Genomic DNA, 22,442 nt, shown 5'->3' on the forward strand with positions numbered 1-22,442 from the left:
TTAATTCTTATCATTATTGAGGTTTCAGAGGGCGGCATGCGGCGCAGTGGTTAGCACTGATACTACAGCGCTGAGGACCCGGGTGCGAATCCCGGCCCTGGGTCACTGTCCATGTGGAGTTTGCACATTCTCCCCATGTCTGCGTGGGTTTCATCCCCACAACCCAAAGAGGTGCAGGTTAGGTGGATTGGCCACGCTAAATTGCCCTTGAGTTTTTGGTTACCTGTACTTGTTGCATTTATACTAGTTACCTCTGTTATTCAGTTATGCCAGGACTAATGTGAATCCCCACAGTGCAGAAGGCAGCCAGGACTAATGTGAATCCCCATAGTGCAGAAGGCAGCCCATTGAGTCTGCACTGACCCTCCGAAAGAGCACCCGGCCAAAGCCCACGCCCACAAACTTTCCCTGTAACCCCACCTAACGTTTTCGACACTAGGGGGCAATTTAGCGTGGCCAATCCATCTAACCTGCATATCTTTGGATGTGCTTTCCTCATTGCAAGAAACACTATGGACAACAGAAGTAAATGGTGGTAACACTGTCCAGTCATTCAGTGGCCAGTTGATGTTGAGAATTCTTGTGCTTTTTCTCCTGGGACTGTGACAGGTTTACTGCAAAGGTTCTCTGTTGAGTTGCTGTTTTTTTTTTTCCTTTTCACAAGCACTGATTACCAAAACGGCCATAGAATTCAGTCTGTTGAAATTTGTTGAGGGATTATCCCAATGGCGCAGTTGTCCAGAGTGGAACTGAATCCTGCAGAAGAAGAAGACCTGTTCGGTTACTGATCTGTGCCTTGGCTGATCCTAATTAAGACAGAGCTAGGAGGTAACACCATTAACTGTAATAAGCTGGATTTGAAAGGGCTACATTTTGTTTGAATCTTGTACGAGTGGCAAAATGCCAAGTGCATTCTTTTAGCTAAAGAAAAGTCACCATTTCAATTTAGGCAGAACGTTGCTGACTTTCAAACTCGACAAGAGGCATTGCATCCACTCCGAAGCACATCTAGTTATATTAGCTGTTGTAATGGAAACCGAAAATATAAAAAGCCCCTCATTATGTCCATTAGAGCCTACTAAATCTTTAATGTTATGTATCCTTTAATGGTCTTTAGTGTCTGTTCTCAGTCTTTCCCTAATCTACTACTGTAAAAGGGAGCTTTTGTTTTGCTTTATGGAAAGATAGTCCATGGATCTCCCTGAGGTACATAGAATATCGGCTGGCAGGGAATTGAGCAACGTGCCCAGTACTGCCGAAACAGGCTTCCAGTAGGTTTGGAGGAGCAAAGTTGACAAAGCTCCTGGATTATGGACTATGAGCACAATACATATCCACCTTAAATCATACATCACAAATGTTCATGCTTTTAGCTGTAACATAATGTGGCAACTATAAAAGGCCCATTTGATCGTTCAACATGGTCGTGTCCCACCCAGCCCATTCCCAACAGCTTCCTTTCACAGAGCATTCTAAAAGATGATTTGCATAATCAAATACATTTTCTTTAAACAAAAATAACTCCCATCTCAGGAGAGCTCGATGTACTACCAACCTTCCCCCTGCCCTACTTTACAATATTTGCATTGGGCACTAATCTCTACAGTATGGAGCTAGTTTTAACAGAGCCCTGTGCTGTAGGGAGACAGTTTTGCTGGTGTATTATTCTGCACACCGATATCCTGCCAACTTAACCAAGGCTCCATCTACTCTCTTGTATGGATGTTAAAGATCCCATGGCACTATTTCAAGGAATATCAGGCGTGTTCCAGCTGGTATTTTCCTTAATCAACATCACTTTTTAAAAAAATAATAGCTGGTCATTATCATATTTCTGTTTGAGGGACCTTGCTATGAATAAATTAACTGTTTCTTGCATTGCAACAGTGACCGCACCCCTCTGAGAATAGGATGTCTTTTACAATTTTAACACACTGTCTCTGTCGAGTCCGAACAATTCTTGTCAATTTTTAAAGTAGAATGCTGTCACAGCTTAATGGAGTTCTGGCACATTGTAGAAAATACCACGATCGATAAATCTGCATTAAACTGCATCTGCTCCTGGGTCCACAAGAAGAATAGTTGGAAAGTGGGCAGGTTGTGAGCAGCTATCGACTGATGGATCCTCCCTTCCAATCTGTCCCAGTGAACCAGTGTATTTTACACACACTAGCTGGGATTCTGGGGTCGGAGAATCCTGCCCACTATCTCCGTGAGCTGGACATGAATTTTCTGAATCTGCAAATCAGCATTCGTTAAAGGAAGCATGTGCATCTTTATAGCACCTTTTGGAATAGCTAATTAAGTAATTTTGAAATGTAGTTACTGATGTCATGTAGGAAATAGGGGGGAATCAATTTGCACACTTCCACAATCCCCAAATGAAATAAATAACCAGATCATTTATTTTAGGTTTTAATTGGAGGATAATTTTTGGTCAGGCTGACGAGAAGATTTCCGCTGCTGCTCTTTGAATCGTGCCATGAAATTTTTTACATCCTCCTGAGAGGCAGAAGGTGCCTCAGGTGAACTTCTCATCTGAAAGACAGTTCCTCAAAGGGTCGCTATCAGTATTCCCTCAATACTGCCTGGCTGAAATGATGTGCTCCAGTTTCTTTTTTTTAAAACTTGGAGCACCCAATTAATTGCTCCAAATAAAGGACAATTTAGAGCGGCCAATCCACCTACTCTGCACATCTTTGGGTTGTGGGGCGAAACCCACGCAAACAAGGGGGGAATGTGCAAACTCCACACGGACAGTGACCCAGAGCCGGGATCGAACCTGGGACCTCGGCGCCGTGAGGCAACAGTGCAAACCACTTGCTGCCCATGCTCAAGTTTCTTGAGTGGGACTTGATCTTCTCCCTCTGAAGGGCACCATGGTAGCATAGTGGGTTAGCACAGTTGCTTCACAACTCCAGGGCCCCAGGTTCGATTTCCAGCTTGGGTCACTGTCTGTGCGGAGTCTGCACGTTCTTTCCGTATCTGCGTGGGTTTCCTCCGGGTGTTCCGGTTTCTTTCCACAGTCCAAAGATGTGCGGGTTAGGTAGATTGGCCATGCTAAATTGTTCCTTAGTGTCCAAGTAGGTTAAGTGTGGGTTACGGGGATAGGGTAGAGACGTGGGCTTGAGTAGGGTGCTCTTTGTAAGGGCTGGTGCAGACCCGATGGGCTGATGGCCTCCTGCACTGTCAATTCTATGATTCTACAAGTGGGAATGCTAGCAGTGAGTCGGTGCCGATGCCTAATACCTGTAACTTATTACATCCCAGTTAATATTAGTTGTTCCAGGATTTTTTGTAGGAGCATATTGTTCCAAGGAAATAAACAGCGGTTTAAACAAAAATCTTTTGTTTTTATAGATTGGAAAACAGCTGAATGTTGAGCCTACTTCTTTAAAAGTATATCTGTGTTAAATGATGTAACAGGGAAAGTCTAGACACTGATGGAACAGAGACATCTTTGGTGCAAGGCCATTGGCCTTTGTGAAATTAATGTAAAATGAGGCCTGCATAGCACCAGTAGACATACCACAATTCTATGGAATAAACACTGCATTGAGCTCTTCAAATTACTGACCGATTGCTGTGAATATTGGTGACTTTGTACATTATGGAGGTTTCATTTTTCACTTTACCTTGATGTAATGAAAATGAAATTTGACTCATTCACACAGTAAGTCCATGCCCCTAGTCAGCATCTTCAGTTCTGGTGGTTGCCGGGAGCTCAGAAAGGCTGAGAGAAATGAATGAAGATTGCTACTCAATGGGTTTCCCTTACCAAAGCCACTGATGTACAGTTTTCAAGGGAAAATAGATGAAATTCCAGAATCTGGGGCGGAATTCTCTGCCCCCGTCGTGTCCCGAATTCTCCGCCCCCTGAGATTTGGCGGGGGCGGGAATTGCGCCGCGCCGGTCAGCGGGCCCCCGCGGCGATTCTCCAGACCGCGATGGGCCATAGTCCCGCCGCTGACGGGCCTTTCCCGCCAGCGGGAATCGAAACACCTCTGGTGCCGGCGGGATTGGTGGGGTGGGGGGGGGGGGGGGGGGGGGGGGGCGGGGCGATCTGACCCCCCACGGTGGCCTGGCCCGCGATCGGGGCCCACTGATCAGCGGGCGGGCCTGCGCCGGGGGGGGCATTCTTTTTCTTCCGCCCCGCCATGGCCTTCACCATGGCGGGGGTGGAAGAGACCCCCTCCCCTGGCGCCGGTATGACGTCAGCAGCCACTGACACACCGGCGCGTGCGTGGACTTCCGCCTGCCGGCGAAGGCCATTCGGCCTCGGCTGGCGGGGTGCCAAAGGCCGTTCGCGCCAGCCGGCGGAGCGGGAGCCACTCCGGCACGGGCCTAGCCCCTCAATGTGAGGGCTTGGCCCCTAAAGGTGCGGAGTGGTTCACGCCACTCCGACACGCCGGGAACCCCCGCCCCGCCGGGTAGGGGAGAATCCCGGCCCTGATACCTGAAAAGCCTGTTAAAATCCCAGAGTCTCATAATTAAAATGGACTTTGATTGTCCCAGTGGTTGTAAAACGAATGCCCCGATCAGAAGAAAGCAAAATACTGCAGATGCCGGCAATCTGAAATAGAAACAATATTTTTTTATTGCAAATTTAGAGTACCCAATCATTTTATTTCCAATTAAGGGGCACTTTAGCATGGCCAAACCACCTATCCTGCACATCTTTGGGTTGTGGGAGTGAAACCCACGCAGACATGCGGAGAATGTGCAAACTCCACACGGACAGTGACCCGGGGCCCGAATCGAACCCGGGTCCTCTTGCACCGTAGGCAGCAGTGCTAACCACCGCTAATAAAACAGAAAATGCTGGAAATACTCAACACATCTGACAACGTCTGTTGAGAGAAACACAGTTAATGAATGGAATTGAATGCCCCGCCCCAGAGGCAAGTTTTGATGTGGGGATGCTGTACCATTGGGTGGAAGAATACCCCCCACCTCCCCTCTCTCTCTTCTCTTCCACCCCCTTCCCCCACCTCATTCTCAGGGGGGCAGTGCAGTAGTTAGCTCTGCTGCCTCACAGAACCAGGGACCCAAGGGTCCATTCTGGCCTCGGGTGACTATCCATATGGAGTTTGTACATTCTCCCCTTGTCTGCATGCGTTTCCTCCGGGTGCACCAACTTCTCACAGTCCTAAGATGTGGGGGTTGTCGTGTTAAGCACACTGAGATAACATGGGCAGCAATTGGATGCAGCTATAACTGAAATAAACTCCAGACTTGAAGTTAATTCAATTTGATTTATTGTACCTGTCACACAGCACAGTTCTCTGAGTTCAACTCTGCTAACCTAAGTGTGATCACTCTGTCTGACTGAACCAGACTAGCTCTTAGCCACGTGGCGTATGCATAACGTGATATATACACTGGACTCACTCTGTAGAAGGGCCTGTTCTGTGCTGCACTGTTCTATGTTCTATGTCCCTAGTGGAAAGAGGCGGAGTGTGAGTGCCTCGTGCCTTTTATAGTGGGAAACCACCCCCAAGTGTTCTGCCTGCTGATTGGTTATGTACTGTTCATTAGCTGCCTGTCTGTATCTCATTATGTTCATGTCTGCATATCATGACTGGGGTAGTGGTTTGGCCATGCTCACGTTGCCCATTAGTGTCCAAAGATGTGCATGTTAGGTGAAGTTTCAGGGATAGGGCAGGGGGAGTGAACCTAGTTAAGGTGCTTTTTCAGAGTCGGCATGGACTTGATGGGCCAAATAGCCTCCTTCTGCACTGTCAGGATTTTGTCATCTATGAACATCCTGCAGCTGCTGCTGTTCAACCAGGCCGGGGACTCTCCAATCAGGGAGGCTGCCCAGTAAACCCTACTTGTGTTTGCATTTACCTGCAGCCTTCAAGGGATGGGAGCAGCATTCATTCTCGGGCACTATGTGCCCAATTTGTGGGTCATGGAATCAGGGAAGCAGAGCCTGTAGAAAGCAATTCACCTGCCCTTGCTGTTGACCACCCCTCATCCATCTGTCTCCGGAGAATCCATCACCGACCCTTTGCATAGGCCGCACTGCAATACCAGCTATGGCCACTGCTTCTGGTGCCAGTGCTCGTAGTGCAGAGTTGCCAGCTGCTGATTGGCTGGCAGCTCTCGACAGTGGGATAGCTGCCCCTGACATATCAGTGCACGATTAAATTAAATTATTTTTTTCCTCTTCAGGGGCAATTTAGTGTGGCCAATCCTCCTAGGTGGGGGAAATGGTGAGGAAGTAAGCTAAATAAGAGATATTTACATAAATACTGCAATTATTAGAATTTGTAGGACCATCACATTTACTGCAATTTGTTCTACCTCGTGTTCAGCCAGAATGTTATTCATCCGCAAAAATATAAAAGCAGCTGTAGATTCAAGAGCTTACACAGGGTGACATTTCTCAAAGAGACCTCCCATAAAGTGCAGAACTGTCAGGCAGCCACGTCACCTTGAACTCTGATCTTGCCAGTAGCGATTTGATGGCCACGGGCATTAATTAAAATCTTTCTATATAAAAATGAAATGAAAATCGCTTATTGTCACGAGTAGGCTTCAATGAAGTTACTGTGAAAAGCCCCTAGTCACTACATTCCGGCGCCTGTTCAGGGAGGGTGGTACGGGAATTGAACCCTGCTGCTGGCCTGCCTTGGTCTGCTTTAAAAGCCAGTGATTTAGCCCAGTGTGCTAAACCAGCTACAATAGGGGTACCTGTTCTGAGGAAAAATAATGAACTTTAAATTTTGGGCAAAATTTAATGTGGACAGTTGGGAGGGTTGGTTTTGAACAACACCGATTGAATAAAATTCCTAATTCACAGCAGGAATCCTGCCGTCAGGGCTCCCGGCTCACTCGGTCATTTAATTGCTGCACAGGCAGCATAGTGGTTTGCACTGTTGCCTCACAGCGCTTAGGACCCAGGTTAGATCCTGACCCCGGGTCACTGTCCGTGTGGAGTTTGCACATCCTCCCCGTGTTTGCGTGGGTTTCACCCCCACAACCCAAAGGTGTGCAGGTTAGGTGGATTGGCCACGCTAAATTTCCCCTTAATTGTAAAAAATGAATTGACTACTCTAAATTTTAAAAGGAAAAAAAAATTAACCATTGTTCCCACTCACCAGCATCAGAACAGTGGGCTGTTGTCCACTGTGTCCTTTGTACTGACACCATGGTGTTGCGATACCAGCTATGCTTCCGTCTCATCTCGGAATCCGAAGGTTGTGGGTTCAGTTTCTACTCCAGAAACCTGAGCACCAGCCTCCCTGGACAGGCGCCGGTATGTGGCGCCTAGGGGCTTTTCACAGTAACTTCATTGAAGCCTACTCGTGACAATAAGCGATTTTCATTTTCATTTTTCACATAATCAAGACATTCCATAATGCTTTACATAGACCATACAGTGCAGAAGGAGGCCATTCAGCCCATCGGGTCTGCACCGACCCACATTAAGCCCTCACTTCCACCCCATCCCCGCAGCCCAATAACCCCACCCAACCTTTCTGGACACTATGGGCAATTTAGCGTGGCCAATCCACCTAACCTGCACGTCTTTGGACTATGGGAGGAAACCGGAGCACCCGAAGGAAACCCATGCAGACACGGGGAGAACGTGCAAACTCCGCACAGACAGTGACCCAGCGGGGAATCGAACCTGGGACCCTGGCGCTGTGACGCCACAGTGCTATCCACTTGCGCTACCGTGATACAACTAGTGAAGAACGTATTGAAGTGTAGTCAGTGTTGTAATGTAGGAAATGTGACTGCAAATTCCCCAAACAGCAGTGTGATGAATAACTGAGTTTTGGTGATGTTGGTTGCACAATAAATGTTGGTGGGACACATGGAGAATTCCACTACGCTCAAAAAAAGTGTTGTGGAATCTTTTACACCAACTGAGGGCAGAATGAGCCTTAGTTTAATGTCTCGTTCAAAAGACAACACTGGTGTGTCAAACAAAATGTTATGTCCAAGGCTCTGGAATGTGCCAAACGTCTGCCTCTGAGGCAAGAGTACCAACTGAACCATGGTTGACACATTATTTTTTAATTTAGAGTACCCAATAATTTTTTTCCAATTAATCACAGAATTCACAGTGCAGAAGGAGGCCATTCGGCCCATCGGGTCTGCACCGGCTCTTGGAAAGAGCACCCTACCCAAGGTCAACACCCCCACCCTATCCCCATAACTCAGCAACCCCACCCAATACTAAGGGAAATTTTGGACACTAAGGGCAATTTATCATGGCCAATCCACCTAACCTGCACATCTTTGGACTGTGGGAGGAAACCGGAGCACCCGGAGGAAACCCATGCACACACGGGGAGGATGTGCAGACTCCGCACAGACAGTGACCCAAGCCGGGAATCGAACCTGGGACCCTGGAGCTGTGAAGCAATTGTGCTATCCACAAGGCTACCATGCTGCCCCAATTTTAAGGGTCAATTTAGCGTAGCTAACCTGCACTTCTTTGGGTTGTGGGGGCAAAACCCACGCAAACACGGGGAGAATGTGCAAACTCCAGTCGGACTGTGACCGAGGGCCGGGATCGAACCTGGGACCTTGGTGTTGTGAGGTGGCAGTGATAACCACTGTGCCACCCTGCTGTCCGGTTGACACGTTAATAAATAAAATATATATCTTCCAGTTGTTCTGGGGTTATACTTTTTTTTTAAAAGTTTTTCTTCTAACGCTTAGTATGGATGATCTCTAAATGGTGTTGGCAAAATGAAGCTCCCAAGATCCAGAGTAGGTGAGCAAATGCCAGCATTAAAGTTGTACTCTGGAATGGAATCCATATTGGACTCAGTATGAAGGTATATGAGCAGGTTATTGAAACGAGGTGATAGCTATAATCATTAAAACAAATCTACAGCTCAATTTATTCTCTCTCAAGTCCCAGGAAAAGGGCTGCAAAATGTTTTTCAAGAAAATAAATATTTGCACTGGATCAAGTTGCCTGACAGGTTTTTATTTCATGCAAGCTTAGTAAACCGGAAGTTGAGGGAGACTGAATGTCATCCATGAAAAGCTGCTGGTCAGAGCTGCTGCTTGTAGTCTGTCAGCGCTGACATCCACTTTCGCTTTTCTGTGAGCAGTTGTCACTGGATTGGAGCCAGGGCCTCTGTTACAGTCACGTAACTGGATGTCAGAAGGCCACAGGAAATTTGATGTGTGTGTGTGTGTGTTTCTTTTTAAAAAGAAGTGCTGTCTGTGTAAAAGGCGGCTGTCTATCCCGGTAAGTGCCCACACTGAGCGGCTGCTTGTGATTTAGTCTCGCTGCCTCCTGATGGAAACCAAAAAGAGCTGACATAAACTAAGCATTCCCAGGTGCCAAGGAAGCGTTCCAGTGGTTTTTAAGCACAGCAGCTTGTGTTCCTTAATTGCCAGCAATGCAAAAACAAGTTGGTCCCAGAAGCAGCATCTCATCAGGTGCAGTAAAAGTTGGAACGGAGGAGGGGGGGGTGGGGGGGTGTAGGAAGCTTACGCAGTCGAGGCCTCTGGACGACACCATACTCTGCAACAGCAAGGAGGGAGCAGTTCTAATCTCCCCCTGAACCTAACGTGAGGTTGCCCTATTTTTGACGTGTACAGCTTTTGGGAGGAGAGATTACTGGGGAATTGTAAAAATGCAGAACTCCCCTGCGTTTTGGGGCAGACTGATGCTCATGGGAAGGACAGAGATTGGTGAGTGTTAGATTATGTGCAGACCCAAGCAAGCATGTTTATTGACATTTTGCCTGGCAGTAAACCATCAGGGTCTGAAAGCCAAGAAGAAACTTGTAAACTAACTCTGACCGTTCAAACCGAGACTTGAGCCAGTCAGCATGCCATGATTATAGATATGTCCTAGGGACTTGGTGTTTTGATTTTGAATGCATGCACTTTTAAAAAGAAACTAGTTATTTCCTGGTCATTGTGGCTAATGAGGCCTACTTGATTATGATGCAGAGTGTATTGTAGCTGCTTTACAATGTTTCACCTTGTGACTGGTACTCCTATTAACATTCGATTTTTGCTGATTAGATCATTTTCAAGTTTAATACATAAGTCACACCTGTGAGCAGAGTTTGTTTCATTCACCCGAGGGATGTGGCTAGGCCAGCATTTACTGCCCATCCTTAATTGCCCTTGGGAAGGTGGTGGTGAGCTGCTTTCTTGAACACCTTCAGTCCCTATGGTGTAGGTACACCCACAGTGTTGTTCCGGAGGGAGTTCCAGGATTTTGACCAAGCAACAGTGAAAAGATGGCAATATATTTCCAAGTTAGGATGGGATCTAGATTGGAGTGGAACTTCCAGGCAGTGGTGTATCTGCTGCCCTTGCTGTTCTGGATGGTGGTGGTTTAGACTTTAGAAAGTGCTGACTAAGGAGCCTTGGTGTGTTTCTGCAGGGCATCTTGTAGATGATACGTACTGCACGTCAGTGGCGGAGAGAGTGAATGTAGATGGGGTGCCAATCAAGCGTGTTGCTTTGGCCTGGATGGTGTCAAGCTTCTTGAGTGTTGTTGGAGCTGCAAGGGGAGAATATACTCTCGCCCTCCTTGTCTTTTGGATGATGGGCTTTGGGGAGTCGGGAAGTGAGTTACTCACTGCAGAATTCCTAGTCCCTGACCTGCTCTTGTAGCCACAGTATTTCTGTGGCTAGTTCAGTTTCTGGCCAACGGTAACCCTCAAGATGTTGATAATGGGGGATTAAGATGATGTCAAGGGCCAATGGTTGAATTGTCTCGGAGATGATGATTGCCTGGCACTTGTGTGGCACGAATGTTACTCTCCACTTGTCAGCCCAAGCCTGGATATTGTCTAGGTCTTGCTGCATTTGGGCATGGACTGCTTCATGCTTTATTGTTTATTTAATTTTTTTTTTAAATTTTAGATTACCCAATTATTTTTTCCCATTAAGGGGCAATTTAGCGTGGCCAATCCACCTACTCTGCACATTTTTGGGTTGTGGGGGCGAAACCCACGCAGACACGGGGAGAATGTGCAAACTCCACACGGACAGTGACCCAGAGCCGGGATCGAACCTGGGACCTCAGCGCCGTGAGGCGGTTGTGCTAACCACTAGGCCACCGTGCTGCCCTTCTGCTTTATTGTTTGAGGTGTTGCAAATGATGCTGAACATTGTGCAATCGTCGAGCATCCCTACTTCTGACCTTATGATGGAAGGAGGATCATTGTTGAATCAGCTGAAGATGGCTGGGCCTAGGAAACAACCCTGAGGAGCTTCTGTAGCCGTCTTGGAGCTGAGATGACTGACCTTTTGTGCTAGATATGATTCTAACTAGAGGAGAGTTTCCCATTGATCCAGTTTTGTCTGAACCTTTACTAAAATTGCTGGAACTCCCAGACAAGGGAAAAGAAGGATATGCCAATAGGGTTAGATGAAGCATAGTGGGAGGCGGCCCTGTTAAGCCAAAAGACTTGTTTCTATGAAGTCCATGACAGGTTATATCTCAGCTGAAATATTGAGGCCAATTTTAGGCACCACCTTTTAAAAAATAAATTTATAGTACCCATTTATCATTACCAATTAAGGAGCAATTTAGCGTGGCCAATCCACCTAACATGCACGTATTTGGGTTGTGGGGACGAAACCCAAGCAGACACGGGGAGAATATGCAAACTCCACACAGACAGTGACCTGGGACTGGGATTGAATCCGGGCCCTCAGCGCCATAGGCAGCAGTGCTAACCACTGCCATCGTGCCGCCCTCTAGGCACCACAAGAAGGATGTCAAGGCCTTGGTAAGATTGCTGTGGAGATTTACCACAATGATATATGTTACATAGAAGAACTGGGAATGTCCTTCAAGGAGTGAAAGTTCAACAGAAATTTTTTTTTTTCCTTTTTTTTTTAAATTTAGAGTACCCAATTATTTTTTCCAATTATGGGGCAATTTAGCGTGGCCAATCCACCTAACCTGCACATCTTTTGGGTTGTGGGGGCGAAACCGACGCAGACACGGGGAGAAGGTTCAAACTCCACACAGACAGTGACCCAGGGCTGGGATTCAAACCCGGGTCCTCAGCGCCGTAGGCAGCAATGCTAACCACTGTGCCACCGTGCTGCCCGGTTCAACGGAAATTTAAGAGGTGTTCAAAATTCTGAAGTAATTCGGAAAAAACTTTTCTAGTAGCTGGAGGATTGGTAACCAGAGGGCACTGATTTAAGGTAATTCCCAAAAGAGGCAGAGGCGAGATGAAGATATTATTTTGACAAGTAGAGAGATTTGATTGGGGTTCAGTGTCTGAAAAGGTGATGGAAGCTGATTCGCAATAATGTGCAAAAAGAAATTTGATATTGAATTGCATATATACTTGGGAAAGATGTAGGGCTACAATGAAAGAAGATGCAAATTATGCATGATATTATCTCCATGTAAACCAGGGCATTATTGGGTTGAGGAAGATTAAGTTCAATGTTCATCTGTCCGAGTTGGAACCATGATGGGAGAGAAGGAGAGAGAGGTGGACTTCATATGTCAGTGTAACCAGGTGAACATAATAGTATGTAATGCTTGTTACCAGCAATATTTGGAATACCTTCTGAATATCCAGGAAATAAGACCATAAGACATAGGAGCAGAATTAGGCCACTCGGCCCATCGAGTCTGCTACGCCATTCAATCATGGCTGATATTTTCTCATCCCCATTCTCCTGCCTCCTCCCCATAACCCCTGATCCCCTTATTAATCAAGAACCTATCTAGCTCTGTCTTAAAGACACTCGGTGAATTTGCCTCCACAGCCTTCTGCGGCAAAGAGTTCCACAGATTCATCACCCTCTGGCTGAAGAAATTCCTCCTCATCTCTGTTTTAAAGTATCGTCCCTTTAGTCTAAGATGGTGTCCTCTGGTTCTAGTTTTTCCAACAAGTGGAAATAAGAACGAAGAACAAAGAAAAGTACAGCACAGCAACAGGCCCTTCAGCCCTCCAAGCCTGTGCCGACCATGCGGACATATAAAATAAAATCTTCTACACTTCCGGGGTCCATATCCCTCTCTTCCCATCCTATTCATGTATTTGTCAAGTTGCCCCTTTAATGTCACTAGCCTCCCTGCTTCCACCACCTCCTCCGGCAGCTGGTTCCAGACACCCACTACCCTTGGTATGAAAAAATTTGCCTCGTACATCTCCTCTAAACCTTGCCCCTCGCACCTTACGGTAGCATTGTGGATAGCACAGTTGCTTCACAGCTCCAGGGTCCCAGGTTCGATTCCGGCTTGGGTCACTGTCTGTGCGGAGCCTGCACACCCTCCCCGTGTGTGCGTGGGTTTCCTCCGGGTACTCCGGTTTCCTCCCACAGTCCAAAAATGTGCAGATTAGGTGGATTGGCCATGATAAATTGCCCTTAGTGTTCAAAATTGCCCTTGGTGTTGGGTGGGGTTACTGGGTTATGGGGATAGGGTGGAGGTGTTGACCTTGGGTAGGGTGCTCTTTCCAAGAGCCGGTGCAGCCTCGATGGGCCGAATGGCCTCCTTCTGCACTGTAAATTCTATGATAATCTATGCCCGCTAATAATTGGCCCCTCTACCCTGGGAAAAAGCCTCCATCTATCCACCCAGTCTATGCCCCTCATAATTTTGTAGACCTCTAAATGTGCAATGCTGTCACGTAAAAAGACCTAGGAGTTGACAACTCCGATGGTAATTTCAATTCATTACTTTCCAAGAGGTGGGAAGGTTGCTCACCTGTGTGTTTTCGCCGAGGAATCTATTTCATGCTGGAGTGTATCAACAACCATCTCGTTCCTCATAGCTGGTCTGCTAGACCAGACAGACTATTGGCAGGGTATTTGTGTGTGTGGGTGTGTTGCTGACGGAGAGGGCCCAAATCTTTAGCAGTTTCATAGGAACTCGGAATTGCTGGACATGTTACCACAATGATGCAGTTTTTGACTAATCAGAGCAATCAACACCCAAAAGACATTGGATTGGATTTGTTTATTGTCACGTGTACCTAGGTACAGTGAAAAGTATTGGTGACATGGTGTCTACCAACCAGGAAGAAGACGAGAACAGCAGTTACAGGGCAACATCATGTCCCAGCCATAAACTATCCTGACTTGGAAACGTATTGCTGTTCCTTCCTTGTTTCTGCTTCAAACTCCTCCCTATCTGGCAGCACTGTGGCAGTAGGTTCACCTCACAGAATGCAGTGATTCAAGGTGGCTCATCTCGCCTTCTCGAGGGCAGCTAGGGATGGGCAATAAAATTGACCTTGATGACACCCATATCACAAGACTGATTTAGTTTTTTAAAAGTCGCCAACCGACCCAGGCATGATATGAGGAAAACTTAGTGGCGTTTAGTTTTTAAAAGTCGCCCACAGACCCAGGCATGATATGAGGAAAACTTAATGGTGGAGAGCTTTGGTAATCATAGGTCCAAACTTTAACTCCAACTCCTGGTGGGCACAAGTCTATAGTATAAAACGTTCTGTTATTTGACACTCAGTCTTTCACAGGATTGTTGGTGTGAGAAATACGAGAAGCAGTAGGAGATGCCCTTCTCGGGTTGTTCTGAGAATCAAGAGCTTTGTGCTGTAGTACCTTACCTGGGCCTGTGCTTGATGACGACATTGGGTGCTTGAATTGGTGTACACAAAAACAACATTAAGCAAGAACATAGACACCCACAGTCCATCAGGGGTTACTGGGAAATAATTAGGAATGAGCGACCCAGCTCACTTTTCATTTTTGCCTCGGGCTCAGTGAAAAGCCAATTGCAGCTCTCTGACTGGTATCCCAGCAAGGATCAGCAAATCCAACTACACACTGAAGTTTAAACGAGGTGGGGTGACCGCAGTACCACCCAGGCAGCACCTTTCTTACCCACGCAGCAGTTGTAAGAGTCACTTGTGTGTTTCCTACACAGATAGAGCCCTTGGTCACTTTGAGAATCTGTGGGCTCTGTTTGATGAAATTGGCACATTAGCAAAGCAGATTGAAATACTTTAGACTCTGATGTGCAATAGGCACACTTTTATTATGCTAAGCCTTTACCCCCCACTCCCACACTCTCTGTTCCCAAGGTAATGCAGGGCAAAGATCAACAACTGTTATACTGCGCTAGACAAATAAACGATAGCTGGAAAGTATGGCAAATGGAAACTGAAATGAGTAGTAAATAACGTGATTCCATCAGATACAGGATAAGTGTAAAAACATAATTGTCTTTTAGAGGGCGGTGCATTTTAAAAAATTCTCTCGCAGAAAAGCCTTGCTTTAGAACCATCTTCCAATCTTGTTCATCCAGTGATTTGAGAGTACATCTCTGTAAACTCAATGTCATTCTTGTATAATGACTATGTTTATTTCAGTAGCTTCTCCCCTTTACATAATGTGCATGAAGGAACAATTTGCATTTCTATCGGAATGAAAAAAATCAAGATGCCTCATGGGGGAGTGTGATAGAATTTAGGAGTGACTGATATTGTTCAAAAATATACTTTTCTACACCAACGTAAGAGTTGAAGTTCAAAAACCATTTTTTTTACGGCAAAGGTTTAAGGGATCAATTTTTGCATAGGTAATCTTTTCAAGGGGCTTACTTTCAACTAAAACACCCACACTACATACTTAAACTGGCTCTCAAAAGAATCCGCAAGGTAATGGAAGAAGGGTATCCACACAGGCAGCACGGTGGCGCAGTGGCTAGCACCTCTGCCTCACAGCGCTGAGGTCCCAGGTTCAATCCCAGCCCTGGGTCACTGTCCGTGTGGAGTTTGCACATTCTCCCCGTGTTTGCGTGGGTTTCACCCCCACAACCCAAAGATGTGCAGGGTAGGTGGATTGGCCATGCTAAATTGCCCCTCAATTGGAAAAATGAATTGGGTACTCTAAATTTATTTTTGAATGTTGTCCACACCTATCGTGTCTGTCTGGGTATGGCACTCATTCATGCACTCACTCACTTTCTGTCTCTCTGCTAAGGAGCAAACCCCCCACCCACCCAAATCTCTGGAGAGAGAGCCTGTGGTTTCAATGCAAGAGAAAGGATCATACCATTTGAAAATATCGCACTGATGTCCCCGAGCCTTTGACCTAGCCCTTGGTGCAGGGGAATTACACTGAATCGACATTTGGAAGAGCCTGATTGGCAAGGCCCGAGGCTTCCAACCCCAGGAAGGCTGAGGGCAATGGTGGAGTACACAAGGCATGGATGCTCATGTTTGCTTTTGTTGCTTTCGTCCTGTTTCCGAGTTTGCTGTCGGTTTTCTACCCTCCAAAAATCACAATATTTATTCCTATCTTAATTGACAAGAAAGAACTGGAGGAAATATAGTTGAGTGTAATTTTTTTAATGAATAGCGAATTAAGGTATTTGATGTGATTGTAGAATTTAGACTTTGGTTCTGAAATTTTCAGGAGAAAATGGCATCAAATTTTACCTGCGATAAATGAAAAACTACGATTTTCTTTCAAACAAAAATCATGGGGATGACTTTAAAGCAAGATTGGCCGTTACAGGGCAGCACAGTGGCCCAATGGTTAGCACTGCTGCCTACGGCGCTGAGGACCCGGGTTTAATCCCAGCCCGGGTCACTCTTCTGTGTGGAGTTTGCATATTCTCCCCGTGTCTGCATGGGTTTCACAAGCCAAAGATTTGCAGTGTAGGTGAATTGGCCATGCTAAATTGCCCCTTAATTGGAAAACAAATTGGGTACTCTAAATTAATTTTTTTTTAAAAAACGATTGTCTTTTACACACGTATATATGGTAGGTTTTAAGGTGAATTAGGGAGCTAGTACAAGAGGTTACTATACAAAGATGGCACACAGCTCTGCCACAACCAGTGGCAAGGGGACCACTACAGAGGCCAGAGTTAGAGAGGGACAACAGCCAAGGCCTGAGACTTAACAAGGTTGTGGAGCGACCTTGGAGCAACAACATTATTTGCATCTCATGCACTGCTGGTACTGCACCTTTTGGGAACAGTATTTCAGCTGCCATCTTGTTTAAAAGATTTAAAAGTACTTATAATTGGGACTGTCATTATTGGGGTCAATAACCGCACCCTAGTCTCCAAATTGAATGTTGAGAGTTCTGGAGTCTTAATCACATATTTTGGCTGACGAGAGGTCCTGTCATTTGGATGAAATGTTAAACTGGGACTATGTCTAATCAGAAGAGTAAATATGACCCCATGGCACGTTTCAAAAAAAAGCAGGAGGTTTTCCCAGAACTCTAATCAACATTTAATCCTCAAAACATCACCAAATACAGATAATCTGGTTATTTATCTCATTGCTGTTGTGGGGATCTTGCTGTGTGCAGATTGATAGATGTGTTAATCTACATTACAACAGCAACTAAATTTGTGAAACCCAACTTCTGAAGTAAATCTTTGGCTGGTAAAGCACCGGGTACTCTGGTTTCCTCCCACCATTCAAAGTTCTGAGGACATGAAGGGTGATACAGGAGGGCAAGGTCTTTTTTTTTTTTAAATCATAGAATCCCTACAGTTATCTACCGTTTTCATGCTGCAAGTGTTGCAAAGAAGCCATAAGGCTGGAGGTTATAAGTCAATAAAAATTCACTGTCCAGAATACTGATCGCATGAGATTACGGTTTACGGTATATTCCTGGGAAAAAGGGGAGGATGTGATCTATTAGCCTTTTAACAGTAAGGAGTTGTGTTACATTCAATATTGACTTGAAGATATTCGCTGCTCTCACTGAATGCAAGGATTCTGCAAAGGTTGTCTATTTATTCAGCAGTAAAGTACATTAATTTAGCAAAAGCAAAATTTTGCTGTAGCTGTAAATCTGAAATGAAAACAGTAAATGCTGGAACTGTGCAAGAGGTCGGGCAGTAACTGCGGGGAGAGAAATATTTTTTGGGTCAATGACCTTTCATTAGGACTGGGAAACGTTTGAGAGGTAATAGGTTTTAAGCAACCAAAGAGGTGAGGAAAGTTGTCCAACCATTTCTGAATATGTTGCGAGTTCATTTATTATGTGATGTGACAAAGGCCAAAAGGCTAATTTGGTCTTTGGGAATTAAAAAGGCTGCGGGGCTTAGTTGTGCTATGGGAACAGAGGCCTTAAGGAGTAGGCCATTTGACTCTTATGGGTCATTCAAAAAGATCTGGCTGATCTGATTTGTGGTTTCAAAGTCCACTTTTCTGTCTGTCACCATAGCCATCGACCTCCTTGCCTATCAAAACTCTATCTAACTCAGCCTTGAATAAATTCAATGACCCAGCCTCCACGGCTTTCTGAGGAAGAGAATTTCACATACTGACGACCTTCCGGGAAATACATTCTCCTTAGGTTGGCACACTAGCAAAGTGGTTAGTACTGCAGCCTCACAGCGCCAGGGACCCAGGTTCATGTCCAACCTTGGGTGACTGTGTGGAGTTTGCACGCTCTCCCCGTATCTGCATGGGTTTCCTCCCACATTCCAAAGATTTGCAGGTTAGGTGGATTGGCCATGTTAAATTGCCCCAAGGTTAGGTGGGGTAACAGGGTTGCAGAGAGTGGGCCTGGGTGGGGTGCTCTTTCGCAGTGTTGGTGCAGACTTGATGGATCGAATGGCCATCTTCGGCATTGTAAGGATTCTGTGATAGATCTGATCTCTTAAAAGGAAGACCTATATTTTTATTAAATTTAGAGTACCCAATTCATTTTTTGCAATTGAGGAGCAATTTAGCGTGGCCAATCCACCTAGCCTGCACATCTTTGGGTTGTGGGGGTGAAACCCACACAAACACTGGAGAATGTGCAAACTCCACACGGACTGTCTCCCCAACAAGAGGGAACATCATCCTAGTATCCATCCTATCAAGTCCCCTCATGATCTGGAGGTTCAATACGATCATCTCTGATTCTTCTAAATGCCAATGGTATAGGCCTACCCTGGTCAACCTTTATTCATTGGGTAAGCCCTTCATCCCAGGAATAAGTTGAATGAACCTTCTCTGAATTGCTTCTAACATAAAATGCACCCAGTACTCCAGATGTGGTCTCACCAAGGCCCTGTACAGCTACAGTAGAGCTTCCTTACTTTTGTATTCCATTCCCCTTGTAGCAAGCACCAACATTCCATTTGTCTTCCTAATCACTTGCTGTACCTTTTTATACTAACTTTTTGTGTACGAGGACACACCGATTCCTCTATCCCACTGTATTATGCAATCTCTCCCCATTTAAACAGTATTCCACTTTTCTGTTCTTTCTGCAAAAGTGGACATGTGGACATTCATCCCTGTTCAGCCAAGACAGACATTTTCCCCAGTAGGGAAAACATGAATAAGAAAAAGTTAAAATTTGAAGCATAAAAAACTTTCAGATGTTGGAAATTTGAAGTAAAACCGAAAAATGTTGGATATACAGTCAGTCTCTGAAAACACAAGAAAAGTTGTTGTGTCAGACATTAGTCCAGAAAACCCTGATATACACCTAAAACATTACTTGGTTTTCTTTCTTTTCAAAGATCTTGTGAAAACTTCCAAAATTTCCTGGCTTGTTATGTTTCAGAAAATCTCACGGCAGTCCTGAAAGAAGTTGACTTCTTATTCCTTTGATATCCAATAAAAACGGAACAAATTGCACGTTCTCTCACTTTTTCTGGTGGGAAGATGGATGTGACTAGAGTCAGCCATGAGCTCCAACACCTCAGACAATTATTTTCCTGAAGCTCAAGACTCATGAGATTGACCATCATTTTGCCCCAGTGAACTGTATCCCAGTGGAAGTAGGGAGATGGGATGGAGAAATAATAAAACAGAACTGTTAACTCTCTGGCCTTCCTCCTGTGATTTCATCCATATCTTGAGTTGGAGCACTTCTGCATATATCCAGACCTGGGGGATATTGTGCTTCTGATGTTGACAAGTCTGACCCAATGCAGAACATCCCTCTTTGTTCTATGCCTAAATCTGAAGCAAACAAACCTTTCTTCTATACGTTCAGTTATGCAACTCCTCCAACTGACAAAAACGTCTTTGCTGGGTTTATTGAGCATTTAGATGGATACTGCAGTTGACACTCAGTTTTTTTGGTAAGTTCCACACCTAGGCATTTCTGATTGCCGACAGGTAGGCAATCTCAAAACCTGACTCATTAGATTATCTGTTGCAGTATAAATGGTGTGGGACCTTTAAAGTATAATTGGAGTTTGGTGAGAAAATTCTTGAGGTCAATTAAAGGAAGTGCAGCACGGTGGCGCAGTGGTTAGCACTGCTGCCGCATGCCGCCGAGGACCCGGGTTCGATCCCGGCCCGGGTCACTGTCCGTGTGGATTTGCACATTCTCCCCATGTCTGCATGGGTCTCACCCCACAACCCAAAAAGATGTTCAGGGTAGGTGAATTGGCCACGCTAAAATTACCCTTTAATTGGGGAAAGAAATTGGGTACTCCAAATGTATTTTTAAAAGAAGTAAATTAAAGGAATCAGAAAACCTCCAAACTTGTTTTTTTTAAATTAATGTTTGAGATTCTGCTTGGCTCGGTAGTAGTCTTGCCTCTACCTGTCTTGTGTACATGTGGGCCGGGGGAGTAGAAATGACACAGTGCTAATTTAGGACTTGAGGGTGTAAAATATACCTGCAGACATTCTCTTTATTGTTTGGATGTGACATTTAAGTAGAAGTCAGTACTGCCTGTTCTGATGATTCACATAGACTTTTAACAATCCCACGGCATTAATCAAAGGGGGTCAGTGAATCCTTCAGAGTTGCTTCCTTGACTAAGAATATCCAAAAACATATAAATCATTTTATTGTTTTTGTTGGATTTTGTGTGCAAAAGAGCTGAAATGTTGGTTCCATAACTGTCAAAGCACTTAATTGTACATGAAGATCATTGTAGAAGAACAATTTTTTTCCTTTTAATCTGGTTGCAGAGCATTCTTTTTATAAATTTAGAGTACCCAATTATTTATTTTCCAACTAAGGGGCAGTTTAGCGAGGCCAATCCACCTAACCTGCACATCTTTGGGTTGTGGGGGTGAAACCCACGCAGACACGGGGAGAGCGTACAAACTCCACACGGACAGTGACCCAGGGCCGGGATTCGAACCCGGGTCCTCAGCGCCGTAGTCCCAGTGCTAACCACCGTGCCACATGCCGCCCCTTGGTTGCAGGGAATTATTCTTCAACCAGTAAATGAATTTGGTGACTGTAGATTTTTTAATTGAGAAATATCCAATCATTCAGGATTCAACTAATTTTACACACAAGCAAGTGCTAGTCAGAGATTGGTCGGTGAAGATGGAGACCACTTGACCGAGAGGATGTTGTTCCTCAAACAAACCACACACAAGTCACCCCTTCTCAACTATTTTGTCTTGACAACCATTTAAGTGCCTTGGGTTGTTTTTGTCCATGTTATATGAATGCAAGTTGCTAATGATTCCTTTCACATAGTGCCTTGAAGGATTGTAATGTGTGTTTTTCTTCAAAGAAATATGTGGAATTCTTTCTCCCCATTTTGCTCTGTATTTTTGTCATTACTTCCACTGGTACAACACAAACTCGAGCTATGCGCACTGCATAAAGTTCCTTCACCTCCTGCCCAGTTTAGCCCACTGCTTGTAAGTTCCATGGAGCTACAACTATAAATAGCAGTACTGTACCCTGTGACCTGTGATGCTGATGACTACTTAAAGTTTGTACAGAGGGGTTCTCACCAGGGCCTGCTGTGCAGTAGAATTAAGTGCAGCAGTATGTTCATTTAAGCATTGTGTATTTAACTTCAGATTTTGGGGGGAGGGGAATTGCAATGAAATGAGAAGGGAAGCAACATCTGATTTAGAACCTTTCCTTTTACACTTTTTGAACACCGAATGTTGTGGAATCTGCTGTGGCTCTTGCTTTTGGGTCGGAAAATGGTGTATTTAAATCCTACTCCAGAGACTTTGTCGCACAGAATCCAGGCTACCTCTCCAGTGTAGAACTGCGGGAGTGCAGCACAGTCAGAGGTGCGGTCTTTTGTTTGAGACATTAAACTGAGCTCTCTCAGGTCGGCAAAAAGATCCCATAGCACTATTTTGAGGAAAAGGAGGGAAGTCCTCATTCGTGACCTGTCCAATATTTACCTTTGAACTAATATCACTTTTTTTTTAAACAAAAGGTAATCTGTTCATTTATTTATTACTGCTTGTAATTTCTTTGTGCATGTTAGCTGCTGTGTTTATACACCTTGCAACAGTAACTACACCTAAGTATTTCATTGGTGTGATTCACCAATACCTGTCTGTCATAATGCTTCCTCGAAGTGTCTAGGAGAATGTCGGAAAATTACACAGCAGCTCATTCGTTGACTGTAGCAGTTAATTCAATTTCTAACATTGCGTAGCTGAGAGAATGGAAGCTTCCGTTCTCTGGTAGCATTCAAAGCTTTAGTGAAGTGACTTGTTCAGTTTTCTACTCCTAGTCAGCATGGTCCCCAGTACTTCAAGGAATGTGGCAAATGGAAAATTGTCACAATCAACTAGCCAAAGAAC

At 45.2% G+C, this 22,442-nt stretch overlaps 1 protein-coding gene across 7 annotated transcripts in view; it reads left to right on the top strand.

Moving 5' to 3' along the window:
- Nucleotides 1-22,442, top strand: part of LOC119953744 (zinc finger and BTB domain-containing protein 7A-like) — a 249,991-nt gene that overhangs the window by 170,559 nt on the left and 56,990 nt on the right. The window contains exon 1 of one of the 7 annotated variants that reach the window (XM_038778317.1): nt 9,106-9,223. The exons of 5 other annotated variants lie outside the window; for them this stretch is intronic. In XM_038778317.1, the coding sequence (XP_038634245.1) occupies nt 9,156-9,223 (68 nt within the window). In that variant the 5' untranslated portion in view covers nt 9,106-9,155. Of the gene's footprint in view, nt 1-9,105; nt 9,224-9,607; nt 9,673-22,442 lie in introns of those variants that run through there. One more of the 7 variants, XM_038778321.1, reaches the window with a different exon arrangement.

This window comes from Scyliorhinus canicula, chromosome 18, assembly GCF_902713615.1.
Source record: "Scyliorhinus canicula chromosome 18, sScyCan1.1, whole genome shotgun sequence".
NCBI lineage: Eukaryota > Metazoa > Chordata > Chondrichthyes > Carcharhiniformes > Scyliorhinidae > Scyliorhinus > Scyliorhinus canicula.